The sequence below is a fragment of the Pezoporus flaviventris genome, unplaced genomic scaffold (genome assembly GCF_033815535.1).
Source record: "Pezoporus flaviventris isolate CSIRO_AGI_PZ_B2104156 unplaced genomic scaffold, CSIRO_AGI_Pfla_v1 ptg000002l, whole genome shotgun sequence".
NCBI lineage: Eukaryota > Metazoa > Chordata > Aves > Psittaciformes > Psittacidae > Pezoporus > Pezoporus flaviventris.
The window spans coordinates 21,659,342-21,685,004 of record NW_026892550.1 but is presented as its reverse complement, the minus strand read 5'-3'; the positions used below and the strand labels follow the sequence as shown (position 1 = coordinate 21,685,004).

At 38.1% G+C, this 25,663-nt stretch overlaps 1 protein-coding gene across 2 annotated transcripts in view; it reads left to right on the top strand.

The window, feature by feature from the left end:
* PDS5A (PDS5 cohesin associated factor A) overlaps positions 1-25,663 on the top strand; it is an 80,416-nt gene that overhangs the window by 735 nt on the left and 54,018 nt on the right. For both annotated transcript variants that reach the window (XM_061471266.1, XM_061471258.1), the window contains exon 2: positions 462-632. In XM_061471266.1, coding sequence (XP_061327250.1) covers positions 462-632 — 171 coding nt within the window. The remainder of the gene's footprint in view (positions 1-461; positions 633-25,663) is intronic.

The window sequence follows — 25,663 nt, the reverse complement described above, 5'->3', positions numbered from 1 at the left end:
TTCTCTGCCTCCTGATAGTTTTGAGGCCTAACTGTTTAGGCCTCGTCTCCCGGCTCCGGGGCCGGTGTGCCGGCGCCGGAGCACCCCCCTCGGGGCCGGGAATTGCACCCCCTCCCCTCTCCTTTGGCCGTAACGGGCCCTCGGACCCGAGGCATCCTTCGATCGACCCCGAAATTTCATTGTAAACCCGTCGGCTCCGAACTAACAGTGTTGGGCTGGAGCAGCCCCGCAATGAAAGGAGGCGCCCGGAGGGGAATGGAGGGGCCGGAGCTGTGAGGAGCGGCGGCGGCAGCGGCGGGCCGGGCCTCGCTGCGGCACCGCCTGGGGTAGGGGAGGCGGCGGAGGGGGAGGCGGCCGGCGGGGTGATAACCGGGGCCTTCTGCGAATTGAGGGTGAGAAATGGAAAAAGAGGGTTAGAAAGTCGTTTCCATTCTGCTGAACTTTTGTTTTCTGACCGATAGAGGCCGGTAGAGGACTGTGGAGAAGGAAAGTTTATAACCAGCAGCACCAGGATGGACTTCCCTGCTACCCAACCAAAACCTGCTGCCGATGGTAAAATCATCTACTATCCTCCTGGAGTGAAAGAGATTACGGACAAAATTACCAACGATGAGGTGGTTAAACGGTTAAAGGTGAGCAGTCCTGATCATCACCCCTTTTCCTGCAACTTTTGCTTGTTCAGGTAAACATTTCATAACTGGAAAGGAGAACAGCTAGAGTTTCCTCGGCACAGTTGAAATATCTCCTTCTTGCCTGCAGACCGTTGTGGGAATACCACCTCTTTACTTTTCCTTAAAAGAGGAAGAGTCATTTTTGTGATTCGTGACCATAGCCTTGCAAGTAATTGTAAAGCCAGAGTTAATACATTCAGCTGCTATTTTGTGTGTGAAATATGTCCAGTTTTGGAGAGAGGTCTGAAGTGGAATCATGAGTAATAATGTAGGATATGTTACTGAAAACTTTGGTAAGCTAGAAGAAGGTTTTTGTGGGTTTCAGCACTTTGAGCAAGCGTAGTTGAGCAAGGGAAACAAGTAGATCTAGTTAAGGGTATTCTTTACTGAAAAGATAGCACTGGTAGCAAACAGCAAAGTAATTTCTAGAGTTGGTAGATCGAACATTGAAGTTGTTTCATAGGTAAATCCTGTCTCAGATTTTAGAATTTGATATAATACTTCATATTTCTTTCCTGTTCAGTACAACTGGTACTTGGCAAAGTTGCAAAATTTTCATAAGCCAAAGTGACTGTTACAAAAGCATCTTCTCTGCTTGCTTGACAGCATCTTGGGGAGACTGAAGCTTATCTCTGTTTTTTTATTTTTTTAATCCCTTTTTCGACTGGAAACATGATATGCTACTGTGATGCAGTAGTATTATTACTTAACACTGTGCTGAAAATAGAGAATAAAGTTGAGCATCGATCAAATATTGACACAACTTGCTAGTTAACTCTGTGGTCTTCAGATCAGAAAGTTGTTGTAACGTGGGATTTGGTCCTATGCCTAGGGTGAAGAGATAATCATAATTTTTTTAGAGATTGAAAATACTGCCTCTGCTGATGATCTGTTTCCCATCACAGCAGTGACCACACAAAGATTAAAAACCAGAAATCATGGTCTTGCCTAATCACTTAGTACACTGAAAAATCTCTTTGCCTATAAATGTGAAGAGAATGTGGGCTTTGTGCTTAGCTTTTAAAGCAGCAAGACACACGTCAGTTGTTTCTTTGAAAATGAGCCTTGTTGTCCAATTACATTTATGCAAAGTGTGAATGGACAAGTCCAGCCTAGTATTTTCAGAACTGTGGTGGAATATTGCCAGTTACAGGAGAAGATCCTAGAGCTTTGATTGTTTGGACAGAGACCTCGTATGAAAGTCTGTGTTGAAAGGAGTGCAATTTTGAGGTGCTTATTGAAATGAGTATTTTATTTTGTCCTGGCTGGAGAACTTGCAATGGTGAGCTGTGCCATTCCTAGGTAATAGGAATAATAGAATTTCAAAGTCATGCATATGTTGTGCTAAATTAATGTGTATGTATTGGACATAATTTTCAGGCTAAGAGCAGATCTTTTCTTGGTTGTGTTTTTTTTTGTGTTTTTTTTTGTTTGTTTGTTTCTGTCATTTCTTTTAATGAAATAGTGTTAAGGAATAAGGATGACTTCAAGACTGTAGACTGAATGGAACAAACACTTTGTTAGTGGACCTACCATCACTGAAACAACAGAGGAAGATTTTTCTTATCTTATTGGTATAGTTTCACCTGCATTTGAGGTTTGGTTGTTTTTTTTTTTTGTCAGATACTGGCTTTACTGAAGCATCAAGAAAATTAGAAGTTCTGTGCACTTTAGAACTAAACAAGAAGTCTTTTTTTTTTCCTTTATGTCTTTGTATAGACATATATAATCTTTAGTCATGAAATCCATGTTCCTTTGTATCAGCTTGATTTATAAAAACATTCATTTGGCATGCAGAATATTATGATGATGCAGTGCTTGGGATGGAAATGCTTAAAAAAGTGGGCTTTTGTTTTTTTTATTTATAAGACAACTTTCCATAACTTAAATATGATCTAATGATAAACGCTGGCTTTAACAGAATGTACAAATTCAGGCATGAGCCAGTCCTTGGAAATTGTAGGGGTTTTGCTGCTGCCTTGGCCATGCATGATCTGAAGATGCTCTGTGTGTCTCTTAGAAAAGGTGTGTGTGTAACTTTTTGTTTTGGCCACCAGGCTTTGGGTCAGTTCCTGCAAATTTTTGTTCTTTTAGCTTATTGAAGTCATGGCCAACTTAATTGGTTACAAATTTGTGTCTTCATTAGCAAGTTTTCTGATACTGCATCTGTATTTTTGTGTCCAGATAGCTTCTCGTAATGAAGGCTTTTCTTATTATTGGAACTTGAGACATTCTGGGCACCTGTCCCAGAGTGCCTGAGCAGCAGCTTTTGTGCCAAGGACTTCTAAAAAGAATGTTTTTCTATCCTTTCCTTCCTTCTGCTTGGGGTTGTGGGTAATAAAATGTAGGCCAGATTATTTTACAGTGTTTTGATATATCTGTTTGATAACATTAGCACAGTCCTGGAAGTACTGAGAATTTTAAAATCAACATGCACCTCTGAAGTGATGTAGAAAGGAAAAGCCTCTGGATTGCATATGTATGATGAGTGAAACACTAGTTCAGGTGCTTAATGGAGTCAAAAAGGTGTTTTCTGGCATTAAATTACACTGATGGGTCAGTGCCTTTTTAGAGTGAGGTGGTTATGTGATGTATAATTCCAGCTATTGAAGAGGTGATTTTTAACTGGTGTGGCTGGGGACAAGTGTTCATTTCATAGATCAAATAATATTTAATCAAACTAGGCAGCTAGCATGTAGTGGAGAGCTCACTGTACTTTGGCTACAGAACAACTTTTTTTTTTTTAGGTTAATGTTCCTCTTTAAAATGCATCTGTTCAAGTTATATGGTGATTGGTTTCATGGCTGTAAGTCAGGTGCTTGTCAATTTAGTAAGGCTTGTGGGGAAGGTGGTAACTTATTCAACCAAGTGACAAAGGTGGAGAAAACCAAACTATTACAAGGTAACCAAGTACTCCTCCTTTAGTTCCAAAATTGGGCCAGCAACTACATGCAAGTTGAGAAAAATTGTACTAGCAGTGTTATATTTCTTTCCAAAAGATAGTTGAAGGTTGAAAGAACTTTTAGAAACTCAGCATCTGCTTTGCTGCAGTGCTTCTCTCTGACTATTGGAATTGTTTCAAAATTGACTGTATTTTACTGCTTTGTCAAACTCCAGACTTGTATATTGCTGTCAGTAAACTTAAATCTCAGATACAACTTTCTTTGGTCACAAGAGACTATCTTGATCTCATTTATATAAAACCTTGTAATCACTATGAATAAGATCAATAGTAGTGTACTTAATTGTCAGATACAGTAAAAATAGCCCCATTGATCCAAAATGCCTGGAGACGTTCTCAGAGACTGACTTAAACACCCAACAGAAGTGGCTCACTCTGCTGCTTGTCCCAGGCTCTCTTCTGTACCTCTCTATAAGCATTTTGTTTTGCTGCATGCCAAAACGGATGGGTGAACAGATCTGGGTTAAATCTTCAGAGAAAAGAAAACAAAAAAAAAAAAAAACCAAAACAAAAAAAACCCAACTAAACAAAACAAATCTGTGTTAATTTTAGCCTGAATAATTTCCTTGCCTGATTTATCCTGAGAGCTCATAAATACTTGTGCTAGCATAGGGGAAAAAGCAGCTTCTTTCTGTGGCAGTCCTGCCCTAGAGTGCTGACAGAACTTCAGAGTTGATTCAGATGTTTACAGATGTTATCTTCTGAGATGGAGATGGGGACTTTTGTATTTTTTCTGCAAAACTATCTTGCCTGCTAAATATTTTTAAGTAAAAGAAATAATGCATGATGATGAGTTCAGATACAGCTTTGTACCAGCAACTATAGTTTAGTAAAGCATATGATGAGGCTGTAGAAAGAAAGGAAAACATTTGTAGTCCAGTGTTTGTTTTTACCCATAAATACCAGTGTAAGCAACACAAATTCATAAAATCTGTAAAAAGCACATTTAGTCAGACACTAAAGATACAAAATTACCCGCACCCCTCAAAAAAAGGAGGAAATTTCTGAAACCTTCCAAAGAAAAAGGACTGATAAATTAGTTTCAGTACAGGGATTTTTTGACAAAGGTTTAAGGCACTGTAAGAAATATGTTTTTGTGAAATTGAGAGTTTATAAGTTAGAATTTAGTGAGGGCAATGAAGTTCTTTACCATCGCTGGTGTTGTTTACCATGCTGTGTTTTGTTGTTGTTGTTGCTGGGGAGTACTTTTCCTTTTTTCAACCAGTCCAGTAGTCTTTTTTGGCATTTTCTGTGAAAGTTTCTTTTGATTTCCATACTACCACTCCCCCCTTCACTGTCTTTCCCAATTCTTCCCTGCCACCCCACCCCAAGGCCTAGCTTCTGATCACCTGGAAAAGTTAGTGCATGTGTCTTGAAGTCTTCATTATCTTGTCCCATGGCATTTCTTAGTTATCTGATATGTGTTTGTGCCAGAGTGAAACAAACACTTTCCTTCTTCCCATTGTCTTTCTGCATGTTCCTCTTGTTATTGGATGTTGGCCTCTTTGCAGTTGGGCCTGTCATGTCTTTATCTTTGAAAGGTTATCCTTATATCACTAAAAGTAGTTAATGCTAATAATCTATCACGTTACCCATAGGTGGTTTTAGGCATCTGTTACATAATGTGAAATTTGAGAAAGGTTGCTTGTTTGCTGCTTAAATGTTCTGGAGTATGCTGGAGGTATGTGAAAAGAAAAAAAAGTTGCTCTTCACTCACCTGATGTTTCTGCATAAATTAATGGCTCCTCTCTGAGACTGTTTAGCTAGATGGACCTTTAATCTGACATGGTTGTGCCTAGGTAGTTGCTTTGAATGAAACCAAAAAAATACAAGTTAAAGTATCATCTGGGAGAAGAAAATCTTTTCTATTGTAATAGACTAAAATTTGGTACCCTTGAGGGGAAAAAGGTAAACATTAAGTATGCTGGATTATATTAGTTAATAAATACGGTTTGCTGTCAAGACTTAGACAGTATGGCTAAGTCCTCTGACTTTTCATGGCTAAGACCTCTGACTTGCATGTACTTACATGCTTATATTTAAGAATTAGAAGTAGCTTTGTGGAGGTCATATAGCCAGGTTACAGAAACGATCCACAATTAATTATTCTAACAATTAGAAAACTTACATTAATTGTATTTAACTGCAGACTGCAGTTTGCAATGTTCTTGAGCTATTGCTAGCCACATAAGCCTGAAGCCAAATTTCTAATTTGATTTTGCTCATAGTTTAATCTTTTTAATTAGTTTGACTCTTGTAACAATCAAGTTTTTCATTAACTAGGACAGGCCACTAGTCAGACACAGAGAAATCTTGTTCTGATTTTCTTTTTTTTTTTCCTTCTTTTTTTCTTTTCCATTTTTTTTATTCCAGTGGAATATTAGCTGTTTGCTTTGTAAATGTCCCAGTTTTCTCCATCCTTAGAGAAATAGACCATATGTAGGCTCACCCAGTTCCCCCAGATGCTCCTGAATTTCAGATTGATTGATGACGACACCCCTTTGGTTTTGTATCTGATAATTTTCTTTTGTTACAAGTGCATCAGTAATTAATGGCAATTTCACATGTACAATATTATTGTAATGGTTTCCTGGCAACAATAAGATAAATATATTGTGAAAGAAAAGAAGCCCCAATTTAAAAGGGGGAAGAAACAGAGGCTGCTAAATTAGGAATGATGACTTATGATGACAGACCACCAAAATGCACAGGCTAGTTCAGAAGTCCTTATGTCTGGTCACCAATCTGTGTTAAAGATTCTTCATACAAGATTTTTTTCCAGACTGCAGTATCTTTTTAATCATCATTGTTACCTAGAAATCTAAAATGCATGCTTATTGCTGGTGTCACTCAAAGCAATGTGTATTCTATTAGAAAGCTCCAAAAAGTACTAATTTTATTCTTGCACTAGTACTTTTTTTTGTGGGATGGGTACATCATGTTAATCACAGTTTAAAAGATGGGGAACTGAAGAGCTACTGAAAAGGGAAAATCCAAATACAAGAAAGACAAGCTGGCTTCATATGCCTGAGTTGGCATTTCTAAAATGTGACTTCTGAAGTGACTATGCATTCTGTTGCACTTTGTGTTCAGACCACAAGTTCCTTTGATTTCAGTTACATTTCTGAGTGCCTAGCACTAATGTAAACCAGACCTCATTTTCTCTACTTAAGAACCCAGAAAATGACAAATGTTTTCTGTGAGAACTTTGTTATAGGCTGTTTAACAAGCATTGTATAGAAACTTTGTGATAGGTGGCTTAACATCAGGCTTAACTGTTTTTAAAGATAGCATAGGATTCCTTTCTTGCAGTGTTTTCCTTCAGTTACAGCCTTCCAGCTTCATTTAATAAGAAAGATGGCCTTTGGGCAGTATGCTTCTCTACCAGACAACCTTGATTAACTCCAGATCAAGTCCTTTCTGTGGACTAAAGGAAGTAATGGCTTCAAGTTTTCATGGTGGGGTGGGTATTTTGTGTGTGTGCATTGTTGGTTTTGTTTGTGTGTTTTGTGTGTTTTTTGTTGTTGTTGGTTTGGGTTTTTTTGTTTGTTTGTTTGGTTTTATTTTTTTTTCTAAGGGGAAAAACCCAACAAAACCCTGAAGATACATAATCACTTACCAAAGAGTGCATAAACATTAGGATTGAGGAGGCTGACTGGAGGTTTTAGAAGCATAAGATTGTTTACTGTGGAAAAGAGATGAAAGGAATTATTGTGATAAAAGCATACAAAATAATGAATGACAGATAGCAAATTAGGAATTTCTGGTTTTGACCCCTTCCTGAAGAAAGAGCACTCGTTAAAATAGAAACTGGAATAATTGTTGAAGGTTAAGTATTTCTTAGGGTTATACTGGAAGGTTGCGGCTGAGTAGAGCTGAACTGGTGTTGTCTTTCATATAAGTGACATGCTTTAATCATATAAATCACTTACTTTGGGTGCCTGTCAGTATGTATTTTTATGGTATAATGTGGGAGACTTTTTTGTGTATTCACATAATTTAAATAAAGTTTGGATACAAGATCCTTGACATGTAGCTGTATTTTCATGAGGAGTTTGTACACAAAGGTCTTCAAAACAGCAGGAGCCTTAACTGTGCTCAAAGACTCATAAATGAAGTGTTAATCTCACACCAGTGAAGTGAAAGAAAAATTATCCCTTGGTTTGCAGACAGTAATATGGAGATGATTGGTAGGAAGGGAAATTAAACGTTATCTGAGGTTACTTTTCTTCCTTGTCTACTTGAATAAATTCATATTATTTTGTCTGCTTAATGCATATGTGCATCTTTGCAACCAGAAAGAAAAATGACAAAATAATTAGCAGATCATTCGTTCATGGTATATATTATAGCCATTCTGGTAGTTAAAGAAACCAGACTTTTGCCTGGTCACCAATCTGTGTTAAAGATTCTTCATACAAGATTTTTTTCCAGACTGCAGTATCTTTTTAATCATTATTGTTACCTACAAATCTAAAACACATGCTTATTGCTGGTGTCACTCAAAGCAATGTGTGTTTGCTGGCTCTGCAGCTGCAGTAAACTAATGAGCTGTATTCCCTCTGCTGTGCTGACATCAGGATTTGGCTGTTGCAAAGATGTCTTAAGCATGATGACGTACTGTTAAAGGTAAACAAAGATAAAATTGGCACTGAGTATGTTCCTGCTTAGAAATTAATGTTGAAAACTCCGTGGTACCTAGATAGCATGGGATATTCTAAACATATGTTTTATTTATGTGAAACAGAAGATACATACTTATCTGATGAAGATGTCAAGAGCTGCATTGTTAGGATCAGCTTTGCAGCCATGGCAGGGGAAAAATCCATTAAAATTTACTGTGAAGACACTGGTCAGCCTTTTTAATTTCTTGGCTATTTTCAAGTGAGCTCCCACTTGTTTCTAGTTGTTCAGTCATATTACCTAATCTTAATGGTACTCTGTTGTCATGTATGAATAGAGCCTGTCACCTTTTGCTGCCACACAATTTGATGGTCATTAGCACTTTTAGGCCTTGCATTTTTAGTGTTGTATTTTAATATCTCATGGCAGAAATTACATCATTTATTCTCCAGGAGATTTATCAAAACTTTCCAAACTGTTGAAGCAGAGAAAAAGTTTTGTGCTAGCAAAACACATCATAAGCATTAAGGAGACATTGGTCTCTTCTATTTACAAATATTTTTTTTTAACAGATACAGACACTGTAGATGGAAGAGAAGGAGAAAGACTATTTTAAAAGGAGTTTGGAGAAATCGGGTATTTCTGGAGTCTTCCCCCAAACCCTTCCTTGCTGGCTATAGCACCTGAAAAATGCACCCGATTTTTTTTTTTAAAAGTAGTCATGTTAATGTGTAGTAGTGTTAGCATTTGCTTGGAGTCACTAAAGGATTCCCTTTCCTCTGTGATTGTAGTCTCTGTCCATCTGACAGCTTTCTGTGAAAATAACCTGATTGGCCATCAAGGAATAGCTTTAGATCTGCAGGTGTACAGGTGTGTTTTGTTTTGTTTTACTACTCTGTAACTTACTGATCTGTTTACTTTAATTGTTGCATCTAGCATGAGGGACCATCAAAAGGCCAACTTAAAACTTTTACTCATTATGAAAATCTTACTACTGCAGTTTTAGTGTCTGAGAATTAGTCTCATAAATGGAAAGAAAACATATTTGTGTCTTTCAGTTTATTTTGGGTATGTGATAGAGCTTTGTCTGGACAAATGTTTTTAGCTTGCTTTTCTAATGAATCCAATCAGCCAGTCTAATTTCTTTGTTCCTGATCTTCCCTGAAGTTACATTAGTTCAAAGTTTGCTGGCAGTTGGGCAAAGGTTTCAGAGATGAAAGATTTGTCTAATTGGTGCTGAGCAGAATAGAGACATCCTAATTCTGTTGATAAAAGGAAACTGGACCAGCACTGTTAAACATTTCAAAAGGCAGCAGCCCTTGTGGTAGCTGGAATAAATTCAACTAATGTCCACATGGGCGTTTCAGACATAGAGGGTATGCTGCCCCTTCCCCAGCCCTCCAGGCAGGGCACCCGGGGGAAGTGGGCAGGCAGTGCGAGAGGATGAGAGTGAGGGATACAGAAGGGGGAGTGAGTTGGCAGCTCTTCTGGGGGAGAGTGATGGAAAACAGATCTTTTGGAAACCAGCCATCCTTAATACTGTTGCGCATGATAAAACTCATTCATATAGCAGCAATAAAGGAGATAAAACACTAAAATGAAGCACAAAAACTTTTTAGTACTCTCTTAAACCACAGACTGGTAGAGGGCTGTGTATGGTATTTGAAAACATTACTAGTTTTTTAACTTAAAGCCAGTGGCTCTTTAGTTAATGTTTTCTATAGTATTTTTCTCACATAATTTGAGAGGGTCCTGGTGGTTTTTTTTGGCTGCTTAGAATCATGGTGATATTATAAATGCTGAGGCAAAATGTGTCCGGTGAAACTAGAATTGACCTTAGGAAGTGCTTAATATGTAGAAAATTTGCAATTCGAGCTTTATGATACAGTGTGGATGTAAAGTTTGTTAAGTTTTTCCTTGAAAAAAACTGATTTACTTTACTTGTGTTACTAATTTAATGAAAGTGCTGTTGGATATTTGCCCTTAAAATTTTTACTCTTCCTTCAGAGAGAGTATTCAAAGTAGGGTAAATCTTGTTGGTTTAGTACCATTTTGTGTTTTAACTGTGGTGTTCTGTTACTGTTTGAAAATACATGCATGTACTTAATTATCCAAAATGCAGTAATGGTTCTCCATAATAAACTCATTATTGAAATTTAATCAAACCATATGAATAATTTACTAGGGAAATATTGGAAATTAAATTTTGAGGACTATGAAACCTGTTATTTTCTTGTGATTTAGGAGTAAAACCTGGTAGTTATTTAACTGTTACTGACTGCAGTGCTTTTCTGTGGGCTTTAGTCCTGATGTACTAGTCAGAAAGGATATAATTTTTCTTTTAAAACATTGTTTACATGAAACAGTAAAGAAGAATCATTGAGAAATTATGCCCCTTTGTACAATAGCACAATGTATTGTAGAATAAGTGAAGTTCAGTTCTTAAGCTGTTGAAGTAGTAAGAATGAGATGAAGTAAACTCAGTACTCTTTTGATAGTAGAAATAGAATTCAGCAATCTGGGGGGAGATGGAAAAGGCTACCCTATATGTTTGGTTTTCTTAACAGGGTGGTTCTTTCTCAGCACTGAACTGCTATACTAACAAAGCAAACCAAAGAACTGCTAGGCAACTTTAAAGCTTTTTTTGCTGAAAATACATGTTTATTCAAATACCTTATTCATCCTTTGTAAATGTAGTTGGCATGTGTTATTATTTCTGAAAAACTTCTAATCCATCTCTTCTATAAAGCTCCCGCTTCTGCTATCACCAGTAAAATTCCAGTGGCAAGAAAAGCAGAACTATTTTTGCTTGTGTGAAGTCAGTAAATTAAGGTCTAGGAGTTGCATTTGTGAGCTGTTAGCGACATTTTTTCTTCGAAAATGTAGAATATGAAAGAAGGCATAACTCTGCAGCCTAAGGGAAATTGGGAAATCTGGAAGTAAGATTGCAGCTTTGTTCCAGTTGGAACCAGTAGTCTAGACTGCTGTAAAATCACGAAAATTTTGCTTTAGGAAATGGGAGGGTTCACCCAGTACAAAATCTGTATCTTTGAAATGGAGTGAAAACCAAGTTAAAGCCTGTGTTTCTAAACCTCAGCGAGGGTGGCGTGTAATATTTTTCAGTTGCTCTCTTTTAGTCCTAGCCTTTGTTTTGCTTTAAAGGTTAAAACTCCTTCAGTTGGATTACAAAGTAAAAATACTGCCATTTAATTTTGTTTCATTTTGACATATTTGCCTGTTGTTCTTGGTTTAGGTACTTGTGCAAATTCGGAGCTTTCTGGTGAATTGGATTTGTTGTGTAGATTAAAGCGCATTAATCCTAGAGTTGCAGTGCTCTGTGCTGTTTCTGATACTAAAATTGGTTTGTCATGCCCATATAGAGCTGAGAGGATGGAGTTGTTCACTGCATTATATCTAGCAGTGACGCTGGTTTCAGAGACATCTTCAGGGACTGTCACACTGGCTCTGTCTGCCTCCTGAGAAATTGTACTGTTGAACTGTGCCCTAATTCACGCTGTCCTGAGACTCTTTAGAGTCAGTCTGACTCCAGTCTGTACGTGGGCTGTGATGAGTTTCTGTATACTATCTGATTTAACACCTGTCAACACTTTGGTTAGAAGCCTGGCATCATGCAACATCCCCATAAAATTAACCTTAAAACCAGTCTTGGAATTTCAGAAATGAGGAAAATATTAATTGCTAGTATTTTTAGAGGGATTGTTGAGATTTTTCCCACTGCTTTTCATAATTTTTATCAATCTGCTTGAAAACAAAACTGTGGGCAAAATAGGAAGGTGGAAAAGTGGAGGGGTAAGTAATGATAGGTTAGTTCCACAAGTCAGGTTAGTAATCTGAGCTGATGTGCACAGTGGGTATTTCAACACAGTCAAAAGCACGTTAGTTTATCTAAAAATAAAAAAGTGCAGGTCCCCTTTACAAACTGCCATAATTCTGTTTTGGAAGTCATCCTGATATTGTTGTACCTTGGTATTCGACTACTTTGAGTACTCTGTAAATTGACGCTGCTACTGAAGGAAACAGTTACTCATCTCCACTCCTGTTCAGGGAGAATAACGATTCAAAGTCATTTGCCTTATTGAGTCATAGAAACAAATCAAGTTGGTGAAGAGTAAGAAGGGGGAAAAAAAAAAGTTAAAAATAGAGGCACGCAGTGGTTGTAGGCAAGGAGGGGGAAAGTAGTGTAGTTGGAAATGCTGGAGTTGCTACACCAGTAGCTGGAGGAGTGCCCCAAATCAAGCCCTGGTATACTTCACTCTACTGGAATGCTTGGAAGCACAAACACCAAAGCCAGTGCTTTGAGTTAGTAAAGTACTCTGGCTTGCTTGTGGGCCATGCTTTTCCACATGCCAATCCAGGTGTGTCTCTGGCCTGCAGACTAGTGGATTGCAGAAGTGATCCTATTCAAAACCGCTTTTTTTTTTTTTTTTTCCAGGTTAGTTTTCACTTGGGTCAATGTGACTTAATGCAGTCACTTACTACCCCCTCCTTGTGTTGGCCAAAGCTATCTGACAGTCTTGGGTTGGCAGAACTGTATTTGCAGTGACAGCTTAATTTTAGAATACTGTGTTCATTGGGTTTGACCTTATTAAATCAACCTAAAGATTCATTAAACTGTACCCTAAGACTGGACTGAAGCAATCCTACTCTCCCCTATGCGTTTTTTACAGCTATGCAGCGAGCTGCTTCAGGAAGCAGAGCTATTTGGAAAGTAACCTGACCAACAAAACGGATGTTTCAGTGGTGTCACTCATCAGCTGGAGTAATGGAGGGACAGGTCTGACACATTTGGATTGACTCACACTGCAGTAAAACTGCACCTTAAGAAATTCTACAAACATCCCTCACCTCCCCCCCCTCCCGCTTGATGAGGCAGTATCTGTCTACAAAATGGTGTCCCTTGTTTCAGAGAACTGCAAATATAACTGCAGTGAATGATGTGCTACCCTTCCACATCTGAAAAAGAAACTATGATACAGAAGAGACTGTTTTCTGGTTAGGAATAATTGAAATCAGTGCTGTATTTAATCACAAATGTGTGGATTGTGGTGGTGCTGGTAATTATGAGCGAACGTGAATGTTGTGGAATCCACGATGAATTTTCTAATGTTTTAGCTGACTGGCTGCTATAATAGATCATACTATTCATTCTAGTACATGATTGCTTTCAAAATAAATGGATTTTATATTGGAATTTAGATTTGGTGTGGTAATAGTGAGAGGTACTGACATACGCTTCTATATCTAGGGATGTTTGGTTTGCTCTTTTTTTGTCTTGTTGTCTTTCCCATTTGAACAAAAGAAAGATTTGAGGTTTCAGTGTTTTTCAGGCTTCCCTAAGCCCAATGGCTCACAGTTCTGTACCAGTATTATGATTATGAGAGGTGGTCTTTGATGTTTAGACTGGTCTTTTCCTGTTCTGCAGTCCAAACTACTAAGTTTTGTGCTGTGACTTGAACTGCAGTAGGTGGTACAGGCCAGTGCTTGCAAACAGATTTGTCTTCATGTCAGCTCTCATTCTCATTTTTTTTCCCCCTACCTCTTAATGCCTGTAGTAGTTGCTTGTCCTTTAAATAAGGACTTAAACTAACCTACAGGATGTATAACTGTTTGTAGGGGAATATGTATGTGCATATGTACACATATATAAAAATCAGTCTTTTATTTCCATATAATCACACATTCAAAAAATACTGTACTACCCAGCAGACGGGCACCATAAATAGCTCTCACCCCCCAGGCATGAACTTATAAAATGCAAATAGTAGAATCTTGTGTGTCATCCCAAAGCCAGCATTGACACTCCACAGAGCTCATAGCAGAACAGATCATGAGTTTACTGTTGCACATGAAGCTTTTCCAGATTTATTCATAGAAAGTGAAAATGAGTCTTCTTTAACTGTTGCTCATTTAACTCTTATTTCTTACACTTAAGGGCCTGAGAGTTGTGCAGAATATATTGTTAAGGACTTTTTGATAGGCCAGAAATCTGTCTGCTGATGAAAAATGTTTAAATATAATTTTGTTTATTCTTTGAAGAGACAGTGTTTACAGGGAGCTTGCACTTTTGTGGTGGTGTATGTATTGAAATTCTGCAGTTGCCAAACTTCAGCCAACCTTAGAACTGCATTTCACCCATATTTCTAGTAGTAAGTTGTTTGGAAACTTCTATGAAAATAACTGCACGGGAGTGTTGCCAGACGCTGTTGGATGAATGTTTTTAGATAAGAAAAGTTAAATTTTGTGCTTATGTCTCATGTATGCTTAAGAGCAAGTGTTTTATTTTGACAGTCACCTGGTCAACTAGTTGTCATTCTCCTGCAGTTTGAGAGAGATCTGTTTGTCCTTTATAGGTAACGCTTCCCCTCCATTTTTCATTTTCCCCAATTATTCATTGTTTTTTTATAATTCTTTCTAGTGTTTTAGTTGCTTTTTAAATCTCCAGCATATGAATGTGCTGAGCCTCTTCAATTTTCAAGTCAGAGAAACAAAAATAGAGAGTAAACAAATTCTTAAACAATGACTTGGTTGTGGCTTCAGGCACTTCAATCCAGTACTCTAAAGTGTGCGCTTTCTTATGTATTCTGGGCAACCATAAATTTTTAGGCTGAGGCTTGCTGCCTTCTCTGTAAACTTCTTGGATTTCCCCTTGGTACTGTCTCTGGCACAGATGCAGACACTTTTGAAGTGACCAAAGCCTCTCCCAGTGGTTATCAAATTTATGCTTGAGTGTACAGGTTAGTATTTTCTCAGGTGTCTGATTTTATAGAAGGAATCAGCAACATGTTCCAACTATTTCAAGTAAGGCAGAACTTACTGCTGCAGTGTATACACTGTCTTGAGACAGTGTTACTGTTGGATTGGTAGAATTTATTGAATAAGTTTAAACTACTGTGAGACTCTTAGAAACTAATATTTAGTGGGTAACAAAATATTTCTAATAAGCTATTAAAGTGTTAAAGTAATTTTTGGAGCTTAACCTCGAGTGGATTGACTTTTATGGTTTGTGCTTTTGGTGTTGAAATTTCTCAAATTTTGTCATAGAGGGGATAAGTGATTTTCTGGATGAACATGACAAAGCGTTTTGTAAGTACAGAGCTACTGTGCTTCAAGTGTTGTAAGTACACTGGACCTGTAAAATTTTTCTGTGATTCCTGTTTTTGCATTTTTTATGAGAATATTGCTGGCAGCTGTTTGAATGGTATTTAGTACTTGCAGGTTGCTGATTTCAGCAATGTAGTTTAGTGAAGTGCTATTTTAATCTAAATTCAGCATGGTTCATTCTGAGACCCCCCCTTTTTTTTTCTTAGATAATGAAATTGTTATACTAAGCAGAGAGCTTCAAAATAAAGCAGAAGTGAATGTAGAGGTTAAAATGGGCCAATGTTGCACAATGCAGGTGATGTGAGTAACCAACAACTGTCTGGGAAATCTGCCTAATGGTGGGTAACGGATGTGCATAGTGGGTATGGTTATATCATGAAGTCTTTATCTGAAGTCAGTTTCTACCATGATTTCAGATGCTTTCTATGGTTTGGGGAACATCTGTGATCTTTAAATATTTCACAAATAAAGTCTTAGCACAAGAAGAACTTCTTACTGGAACTTCTTAAAAAAAATATGTCAGACATGTATTAACAACAGAAGTCTTACATTAATGTTTTATATCCGATATATTGCATGCTTCTTATCCTGGCAAAATCTGTAGCTGTAAAACTGTGTGATTACATATAAGGAATGTTGAGAGACAGGTACAGTAGTTACAGGCATATTCTAGCCATCCACAAGGCAATAATTTGATGAAACTGATAGGCAAAATAGTTACAGAACTCTGATGGAGGAGATCAGGAGTTACTTAAAGTTCTCAAACTATTAGAGAAGAATTCCCAGAGAGGAATTTTATTAGCCTGAAATTCAGAAAATCAGTAAAGCCACCACAACTCTGGGAGATGACACATAATTCTTTAAAAGAGTATTGCTAGTCCAGAAAGGTAGAGTTCTGTAAGAGTAGTTAGTTTGATTATTTTGTTTTTCCCCTTTAGTTAGGCAAAAGAGAGACTTAGCTTTGAAAATACATGTTTTAGATGAGCGATAATTTTTGACCAGCTGAATGTAGCTATGTGGCTTGAAGATACTATTAAAATGTTTTGCCAAAGTTAGCACCAACTGAAAATACCTGTGATTGGGTGTAAACATCAAGGTTCAGCGAATAAAAACATATATGAGCTAGAGGCATGAATGGGAGTATCTGTTTCTTTCCAGTCTTCCTGTCTTCCTCAGTCTCCTGCTTTTGCCTTTTCCTTTGTCATACAAATGCACCTCCCATACTGAAAATGGAAAAGTCTACATTCTTGTGTGAGATACTGTAGCATGAAATGAAGAGTAAATACCTTAAAAATAACTTTTTAAATACTGTCATATAAAGTCTCCCAAAATGCTTTCTGAAAGTTATATATTCAATTTGAAATATTTCCACATTTTAATATTGGCAATTATGATATTACAGGTTTAATTTATTGAGATTTTTTTATGTTATTCTGTGCTGTCTACATTACAATAAATTACATAGGCTTGTTGTATTCATTTTCCAGGCTTATTTCTCAGAAACTGAATATCCTACACATAACCATTATGTCTTCAGCATCATCATATTGCTGAGCACTGTGGTTTTGATTTTCATATCCTTTTATCAGCAACATTGATGCCTTTTATTTTTCCTGTAGTCTCCCCATTTTAAAGAAAATTAAAATGGAAAAATTCTTAAAAATACTTCTTTATTCTTTTAAAATACATTAGAAGTCAGTCTGTTACTAGGGTTACTTGCCATTGTTCAGAGTAAAATAAATTATATTTATTAAAATAGTTAATAAATAGTTTTAAATAAGTTATCAAGCTTATTAAATGGGCTAAGTTGTACCTGGCTTTTAGTAACATGGTCGAGTGGAAAGTGTCCTGGCATCTGGCAGGGGGTTGGAACTAGATGAGCTTTAAGGTCCCTTCCAGTCCAAACCATTCTATGATTCTAATAGATGAATTCCACCAATAGAATACTTTTCCATACACTAATTATAGATGATTTTCTTACTCCTTATTTAAGAGTTAAATAAACTTATAGCCAGGAAGCCACTCCACATATGTTTTGGATTCAGTTTTTCACATACCAGTTCTTTTTCTGTCATTTAAGAATTTCCTGCAATGTTGTTTTTAATGGGACTACTTAAAAATAAAATGAAGCCACCAGCCACAAGGAGAGTAAGAAGATTTTGCTTTCAGTCCGTTCTAGAGTGCTCTGGTTTTGAGCTTGGTAGCTGCTTAATGAGAACTTTTTTTTTTTGGTTAATAGTACAGATAATAGTCCTCAACAGGTAGCAACATTTTCTGATAAAGTAGTGCTTCACTGGAGAAAGCTAGTTTATTTGAATAGGAGTTCTTTGTCGCTTTATATGCCACCTGCTTTTGGATGGTCTGAGTCAGGAAGACTGTGATGTACCACGGGGTGTACTGCACTGTAGTGTAGAAATAGACATGGATATAGCCTTTAAAACATTAGTATTGTGGAAAGCATAGCCTTTAGTTGTGTTTTAATGTGGAACTCTTAACATGTGGTTTTGTTGTGAGAACTGAGCCTAAATACTCACCTCAGAATTAATTCTTACAGTCAATTTACAGTAGAAATGAAAATGCTGTTGTTGTTCTTGTCCAGCACCACCTTCTCTTTGGAAGAGGATATGAATTATCACACAGCAGTGAGCTGGTTCTAAAGAATCCTCTCTCTCACATCTGGAGGCTATTACCAAAGTACTTAGGAAACTTTGTACGGAAATGGAAACTCCTTCACCTGGGGAGTACACTTTTAAGTTTTGGGGTTTTATTTTTTTTTTTGTTTTGCCCCAGCCGTCTGTAACACTTGCTACTATACCTAGGGGAAAAGGACTATTTAATTAAATGCTTCTAACTAATGGTGTCTTGAATTATCATTAGAACATTTAAAGACTAGGTTCTTCTTAGTCCCTCTGCAAATACCCTTTTGTTACGTATCTATCCATGGGGAAGCAAAGTTTCTGAGAACTTAGAACACTTTCAGTGTTTTTAATTTATCAACCTTCTTTAGAGTACTTAAACAATTTTCAGACTTTGGCAGGAATATTGGCAAGAATCCCATTGCAGATCTTCCCAGTAATAGAGACTAGGTACTGCTGAGGACTCAATTGCTTTAAAAAATAAAACAAAAATGGGAAAATGGGTGCTGTGGCACCACACTGAAATCATGGATGTGTAAGAGATGGTGAGTGGCATGAGTATGAAAAGATAATGATCTGATAAATATGTTCACTGCTGTGTACTTTTCATTATTTGAGAATACATATCCATACATTGTTAAAATGTGTGATTTGATCCACAGTATTATAGCTGCGTAATAGAAAAATAGTGTGAAACCGCTTAAAACTAGGATAACAAAATACTGACAGGATTTCAATACGTATGGCGAGCTAACGATATTTCTTAATGTTTCTTGCATTAATATGACTTTAAAAGGTCTTGGGTTGAGTAGCCAAGTGTCATGCATCAAAAGCTGACTGCTGTCAAAAAGTAGATTTAAAGAGATAATTTCTGCTAATGACAAACCATCCAGTGACCTAAGGTTAGATAATACTCTTCATGCTTGGAAAGCTTTTAGCTGTTTGGGGAACAGAAAGCATGATGAGGTAGGTGAATTAGTTTGGTTGATCGTAACCAAGGAGGATTTCACAGAATTCCTATTAAGTCAGATAATTTAAGTGAGTAGAGTGAATCCAGTGGAAGCTCTTAGGTTGAATGTCAAAAGTAAGGTGAGGAATAGAGAGAAAACAAAACTACTTGCTGACTTTATGAAGTTGAAAAGGACTAAGGGGAGACTGATGTGTCAGTCTAGACCATTCGGTGAAATCTTTCACTGAACAAAAATACGATAGAACTTAATGCTGGGTAAGGAGCCAAATGATAAATACTGTGGGTATTATGTTCTTATATAAATTAGGCATGTGTGCTTTTTTGACTAGTGTGTGCATGTGCTCTGTACAATACTGCAGTCCAGTGAACCTTTGCCTCCAAAGGTATGAGATGACGATGTGATGAGAATAATAAGAACCTGGAAGCAAAATAAAAGTGATGGCCTAGAAAGGTAAATGGGAGATCTCTGGAAATAATAATTCAATTAAAAGTAATAAATGAATTGATTCTTGGGATACAAGTTTTGGAAATTACTGTAACAACATGTTTCTGAGACCTTGAATTTAAAATGATGCGTGCTTACATCTTATGCCAGTTTCTAATGCATAGAGATGAAGGTAGAAGGGGGACTAGTAGGATTTGGATATAGCTGCCTATTTCAGGCTTCGTGTGCTTGCCACTATTAAGGTTAAGAAGTTGTGTGACAATTAGGTTGTTAAGAGTTTATGTACCAGAAAGCTAAGTTATTCTTCCCACTGTAGTCTTGGCCATTGAATTCTAACTGCCTGCCCTTCTACTGGCTCTGGAACCTATCAGATCTCTCTGTGATCTAATTATACCTGTCAGAAAACTGAGAGTTGTTCTGAGGAGGTTTTTGGGCAGGTTAGTGGATTAAATTGACTGATACTGAACATGTGTTGGGGCCAGTGCAAAATAAACAGTGGCCCTGCATAACTAGAAGTAGGACAGGATAAGTAATGGAAAAGGGAGAAGGAGGTAGTGGCAGCAAGTGGCTAAATTAGATCTCCATGGAACCAAAACCATAGATGCTGGGAGAGGGGATTTAAACTGTGTGCTGCTGTGACTCCTTGTTGGCAGACAGGTCTGAATTTCCATTTGTGCTTTGCTTCCTTCAGTGTTTTTTTTACCTTGTCAGTGTGTACAGAGCTGTAAGAAAGTTACTACTCCAACCAGTCAGTTACAAGGGAAGTTGTGTTAAATTCCAGGGCATTTAAGCTGATTATAATCCACTTTATCCTTAATGAGGAATTTTCACATCACACGAAAGCACAGCCTGTTTTGATGGAGTGTTTTTTTTGTGGGGGGAGTACTTTTGGTCTGGTTTGGGTTATTTTATTTTTTTTTTGTTTGTTTGTTTGTGGGTTGGTTTGGTTTTTTGTGGGTGGGTGGGTGGGTGATGGTGGGGATTTTTGTTAACTGCAGTGGATATAAATGAACTTGCAGGATGTTTTTATGTGAAGCATAGTGGTACCTGCTTAAAGACAAAAGGAATAGACTTGCCTTTGAAGTATCCTTTGGCTTGGAGAAAAAAAATGCACTTCACTATCACAGATAGTAGTGAAGGAACTGAGGTTGCTCAAAAATTATTTAAAATCTTACTACAATAAAAACTTAGTCAAAGATACTAAAGTAGGCAGTTCTGAACAAGGTGTTTTGTCAAACTTGTAGTGATAAGGAAGGGCAGTGTAGTATTGTCCTTGCACATCACGAGTCTCATTTTTCCCATGGACTTGTTCATGGCCAGAGTACAAGATTTATTAAGTGAAGTGATAACCCTATTATGATTATCTTCTGCTGGGCAGGAAGGACACCTTTTATTTCGTTTTGTGCTGTTGTAATCTTGGGAAGCATGATTTTTTTTTTTTTTCAGCCTTTCCTTGCAGTAGTCCATACAAGTTACTGTAATTAAGTCAATGTTATGTAACTGATTTTGCAGGGCAGAATATTCCACGACTGTTTAAATTGCATGTTCTAACATGTACCATGAAAGACATTTTGGTTTAAGGCATTTGATTTTTTTTTTCTCCCATTTTCCTTGCCATTTTGCCCCACCTGTTGCATTTATGTTACTTGAGGAATCTTCTAGATTTACAGCAGAATCGAAATTCTGCTTTGTGCTAATTGTGGAGATACAACATGTGGCTAATTGTACAACCTCTCTCCCAAATTGGTAACAATGCTTGTCCCGTTTTGATTATGGTGCTGTACATGTGTGATGCTTATTCATTATGTAGTTACTTAAAAACACACATCGAGGAAGTTACTTCAAATAATTAATGAATGGCTTGGTATACTGTTTTTATTACAAGTAATAGTCTTTATGCTTTTTAGTATGTCTGATTAATTTAACATCTGGGCTCTTGGGAAATAGTCCGAGTTGCTCAATGAAAGTAAAACAATACAGAATATGCTGTTCTACCCATGTGGAGGCAGTGGTAAATTTACTAATTACAGCAGCAAAACTTCACAAAAAATGCATAGCAACAATGAACTGGAGACAAATTCACATTATCATAGAATGGTTTGGGCTGGAAGCGACCTAAAGGATCATCAAGTTCCAGCCCCCCTGCTGTGGGCAGGGACACCTTCCACTAGACCAAGTTGCTCAAAGCCCCATCCAACCTGGCCTTGAACACTGCCAGGGATGGGGCAGCCACAGGTTTTCAGGACAACCTGTTCCACTGTCTCACCAGCCTCATATGAGTGAAGAATTTCTTCCAAGTGTCTAATCTAGATCCGTCCTCTTTCAGTTTAAAGCCATCCTCCCTTGTCTTGTCGCTGCATGCAATGTTAGTAGCTCTTCCCTTGTCCACCAATACTAACCCTATCATAGAAGGCTGCCAGATTTAAGGGGCATCGTGATTTATTGTTAGTGTAGCCATGTTGGCTGTCACCAATTATCCCCTTATTGTCCATGTGCCTTAACATAGTTTCCAGGGGGATCTGCTCAGTGATCTTGCCAGGCACCAAGGTGAGGCTGACCACCCATTAGTTTCCCAGGTGTTCCTTTTTCCCCCCCCTTTTAAAAATGGGGGTTATGTTTTCCCTTTTCCAGTCAGCAGGAACTTCACCTCACTGCCACAGCTTCTCAAATAGGATTGATAGTGGCTTAGTCATTTCATCTGCCATTTCCCTCAGGACCTGTGGGTGCAGCTCATCAGGTCCCATGGACTTGTGTGCCTTCAGGTTCCTTAGATGTTCTTGAACCTGGTCTTCTACAGCAGGCAGTTATTCATTTTCCCAGTCCCTGCCTTTGCCTTCTGTGACTTTTCATTGCCTCCACCTTCTGTAAGATTCCTTTTTGTGTTGGATTGTGTCCAGGACCTCCTTGTTCATCCATGCAGGCCTCCTGATGTTTTTGCCTGACCTTCCCTTTGCTGGGAGCATCACTCCGAAGGAGATCCTCCTGAGCTTGGAGGAGGTAATCCTTGAACATGGACCAGCTTTCTTGTGCCCCTCTTCCCTCCATGGTTTTGTTCCATGGTACTCTACCAAGCAGATCCCTGAAGAGGCCAGTGTGCTCTGCTGAAGTCTAGGGTAGAGAGCTTGCTGCACACCCTCTTTGCTGCTCTAAGGATCTTGAACTCCACCATTTCACAGTCACTGCAGCCAAGACTGTTCTGGAGCTTAACATTCCCCACCAGCTTTTCCTTGTTGGTGAGAACAAGGTCCAGCATAGCACCTGTCCTCATTGGCTTTTCAGTCAATTGGAGAAAGAATTTATCATCTATTCTTGGAACCTCCTGGATTGCTTATACCCTGCTGTGTTGTCTCTCCAATAGATATTGGGGTGGTTGAAGTCCCCCACGAGGAGCAGGGCTTGTGAACATGAGGCTGTTCCTATCTGTCTCTAGAGGGCCTTGTCCACTTGGTCTTCCTGGTTGGGTGGCCTGTAGCATATACCCACTGTAACACAGCCTGACCAGAGCTTATGTATCAGGATTAAAGGGAGGGCAGTCCTGAGCAGCTTCAGTCGGCTGCTCATCCATCCCCAGATTAAGGTCTGTGCACTCCATCTGATCATTGACACAGACAACACCCTCTCCTTGTCTTCCCTGTCTTCCCTAAAGAGCCTGTCTCCTTCCATTCCAGCACTCCAGTCACAGAAACCATCCCACCACATCTCTGAGATGCCAGTAAGATCACAGCACTGCAGGCATACACAGGTCTCTTAACTCCTCTTGATTATTGTCCTTGCTAGGTAGGTTTGTCTAGAGGCATTTAAGATGGGTCCCTGATGAAGCCAACTTACTGGCTGGAGTGGCTGGAATTCCGTTGTGCTATTCTTCTGGTGCTCTCCTGTTGACCTGCTATCCTTCTCCAGGCTGTGGGCATCTCTTGCTGGCACTAGCATCAAACTGGTTGGAGTGGGATGGATGGAGGTTCTTCTCCCATGGCAACTTTAGTTCAGGCGTGGTCTGTGCATTTCTCTGCGTTGGGTGAAAGGGTAGTGCAGAGTGACTGGTTGAGCAGTGTGTGTTCTTAACGCTTGGATGAATGCCTTCCTGAAAGCTTTAAATTCTTTAATTTTCAGTATGTTCATAATGTGCTAAGAGTGACCTGTGGTGGTCTTCACTTAACTATTGTGGGATTTTTTTTGCTAGTTTGAGTGACATGTTTGCATTTATCTATCTCTAATGTAATAATCGAAGCATTTCACTTATATGTTTGCAGAGCCTGGGAGAGTAAAATCTTGGTCTAATAATTAGAATTTGAAGGTACTATGGTAAAAATGGCAATAATGAAAATTTATAGAATAGTTTTAACACTTTTATTTCTCCAGTCTAACTAAAGTACCTTCACCATACTTTCATCAGTATGTGACAACTTAATGGAGATACAGAATGAATTTAATAGTAAAAGTGAATAACTGGATTTTGTTTATGTTTGCTAGTAATTAGTGTTTGTTTTGAGTGCTTAACTTTTTGGAAAAGAATGGATTATGTTACATTAATATTTTTAAATAATACTCTTCTGTCTCCTGCTTTTTGCAGAGGGCAGTAACAGTGTTCGGTGGTGGGAGCTACAAAGTCTGTAGGGAATTATACAAATGAATAGTAGTGCTCTAGCTAGGGTTGTTTCAACTGTACAACAAAACTTCAGTTAGACAATAATACTGGAATTTGAAAAGTAGTGAGTTCATGTTACGGGGTGTTGGTTTAGGCTGGGATAGAGTTAATTTTCTTCCTAGTAGCTGGTGCAGTGCTGTGTTTTGGCTTTAGTCTGAAGAAGTGCTGATAACACACCAATGTTTTAGTTGCTGCTAAGTAGCACTTACCCTCATCAAGGGCTCTTCAGTCTCATGCTCTGCCAGTAAGGAGGGGCATGGGAAGCTGGGAGGAAGCAGAGACAGGACACCTGACTCAAACTAACCAAAGGGGTATTCCATACCACAGCATGTAATGCCCAGTATATAAACTGGGGGGAGTTACCCAGAGGCCCAGATCACTGCTCAGGAACAGGCTGGACATGGGTTAGCGGGTGGTGAGCAATTGTATTGTGTATTACTTGGTTGTTTTTGTTGTGTTTTTTTTTTTTTAATTCTCTCTCTCTTTCCTGTTATTACTACTCCTGCTCCTACTAGTATATTTCACTTTCTCTCAGTTACTGAACTGTTCCCATCTTAACCTGTGGGTTTTACCTTTTTCCAATGCTCCTCCCCATCCCACTGAGGGTGCGGGGAGTGAGTGAGCAGCTGCATCCTATTTAGTTGCTAACTGGGGCTAAACCATGCCGTATGGTTTAATCACTATTTCCTGGACTAAAACCTGGCTTAATATGATAATAATTAGTATGTAACTCTGAAGTAGCTACTTCATTCTGCTAGAGAAATATTTATGTAATGGTAGATTCAAAACTTTGGGAAATTAAAACTTCCTTCTAGATCTAAAATGAAAACCTTAATGCAGAGAGCAATTGAGTGTGTGTGTGTGTGTGTGTTTGGCTTGGGCTTTTTTTTGTTTTTTTCAATTAGAGCAAGGGTGATTAGGGTGGCTCAGATGACATCTTGAATATAATTTGCTTTAATAGAGTACCTGTAGTATGAATAACTTCAGTAAAGATTTTTCTGAACATGCAGATTCTTGGAAAAAATAATTGTTCTAAAACCTGTCTGGTAGTAGCAATTCCTATCTTCTCTCTTCAGTTGTATTTTTACTTCCTTCTGGTTCAATGAAACATTAACCACAACTTGAATTTTTTGGAGCTTATTTACTTTGTCACTTTCCTGCATTGTTGCATTTGTGTATACTAGTAGCCATATGAGTGGCTTTCAGATCAGGTTTAAAATTTAAAAACTTTAATTATTTGAACCTTTTCTTTGTCTCTATAGAGTGTGCTTCAGGTTTCTAGGTTCATTAGCAGATTAATTTAACAGGTCAGTTTCTGACTGTCACAATTAATACTGGTGTTGCAGTGATGTGGCTAAAAATTTAACTATGAAAATCTTTCTAAACCCATTCTGAGCAGTTCTTCCTAAGATGTTATCAATATTTACTAGGTATCATGCAACTTGCATACTGCTGCTGGGTGTTTTAAGTTCCTATGACAAAACTCATAATTTGCAACAGGACATGGAATGGAGTTGTAGGAAATATAGAAAGACTTGCAACTCTGGCTAGCACAGAATTTATGTAAGATTTTCGGGAAGTATGCTTAA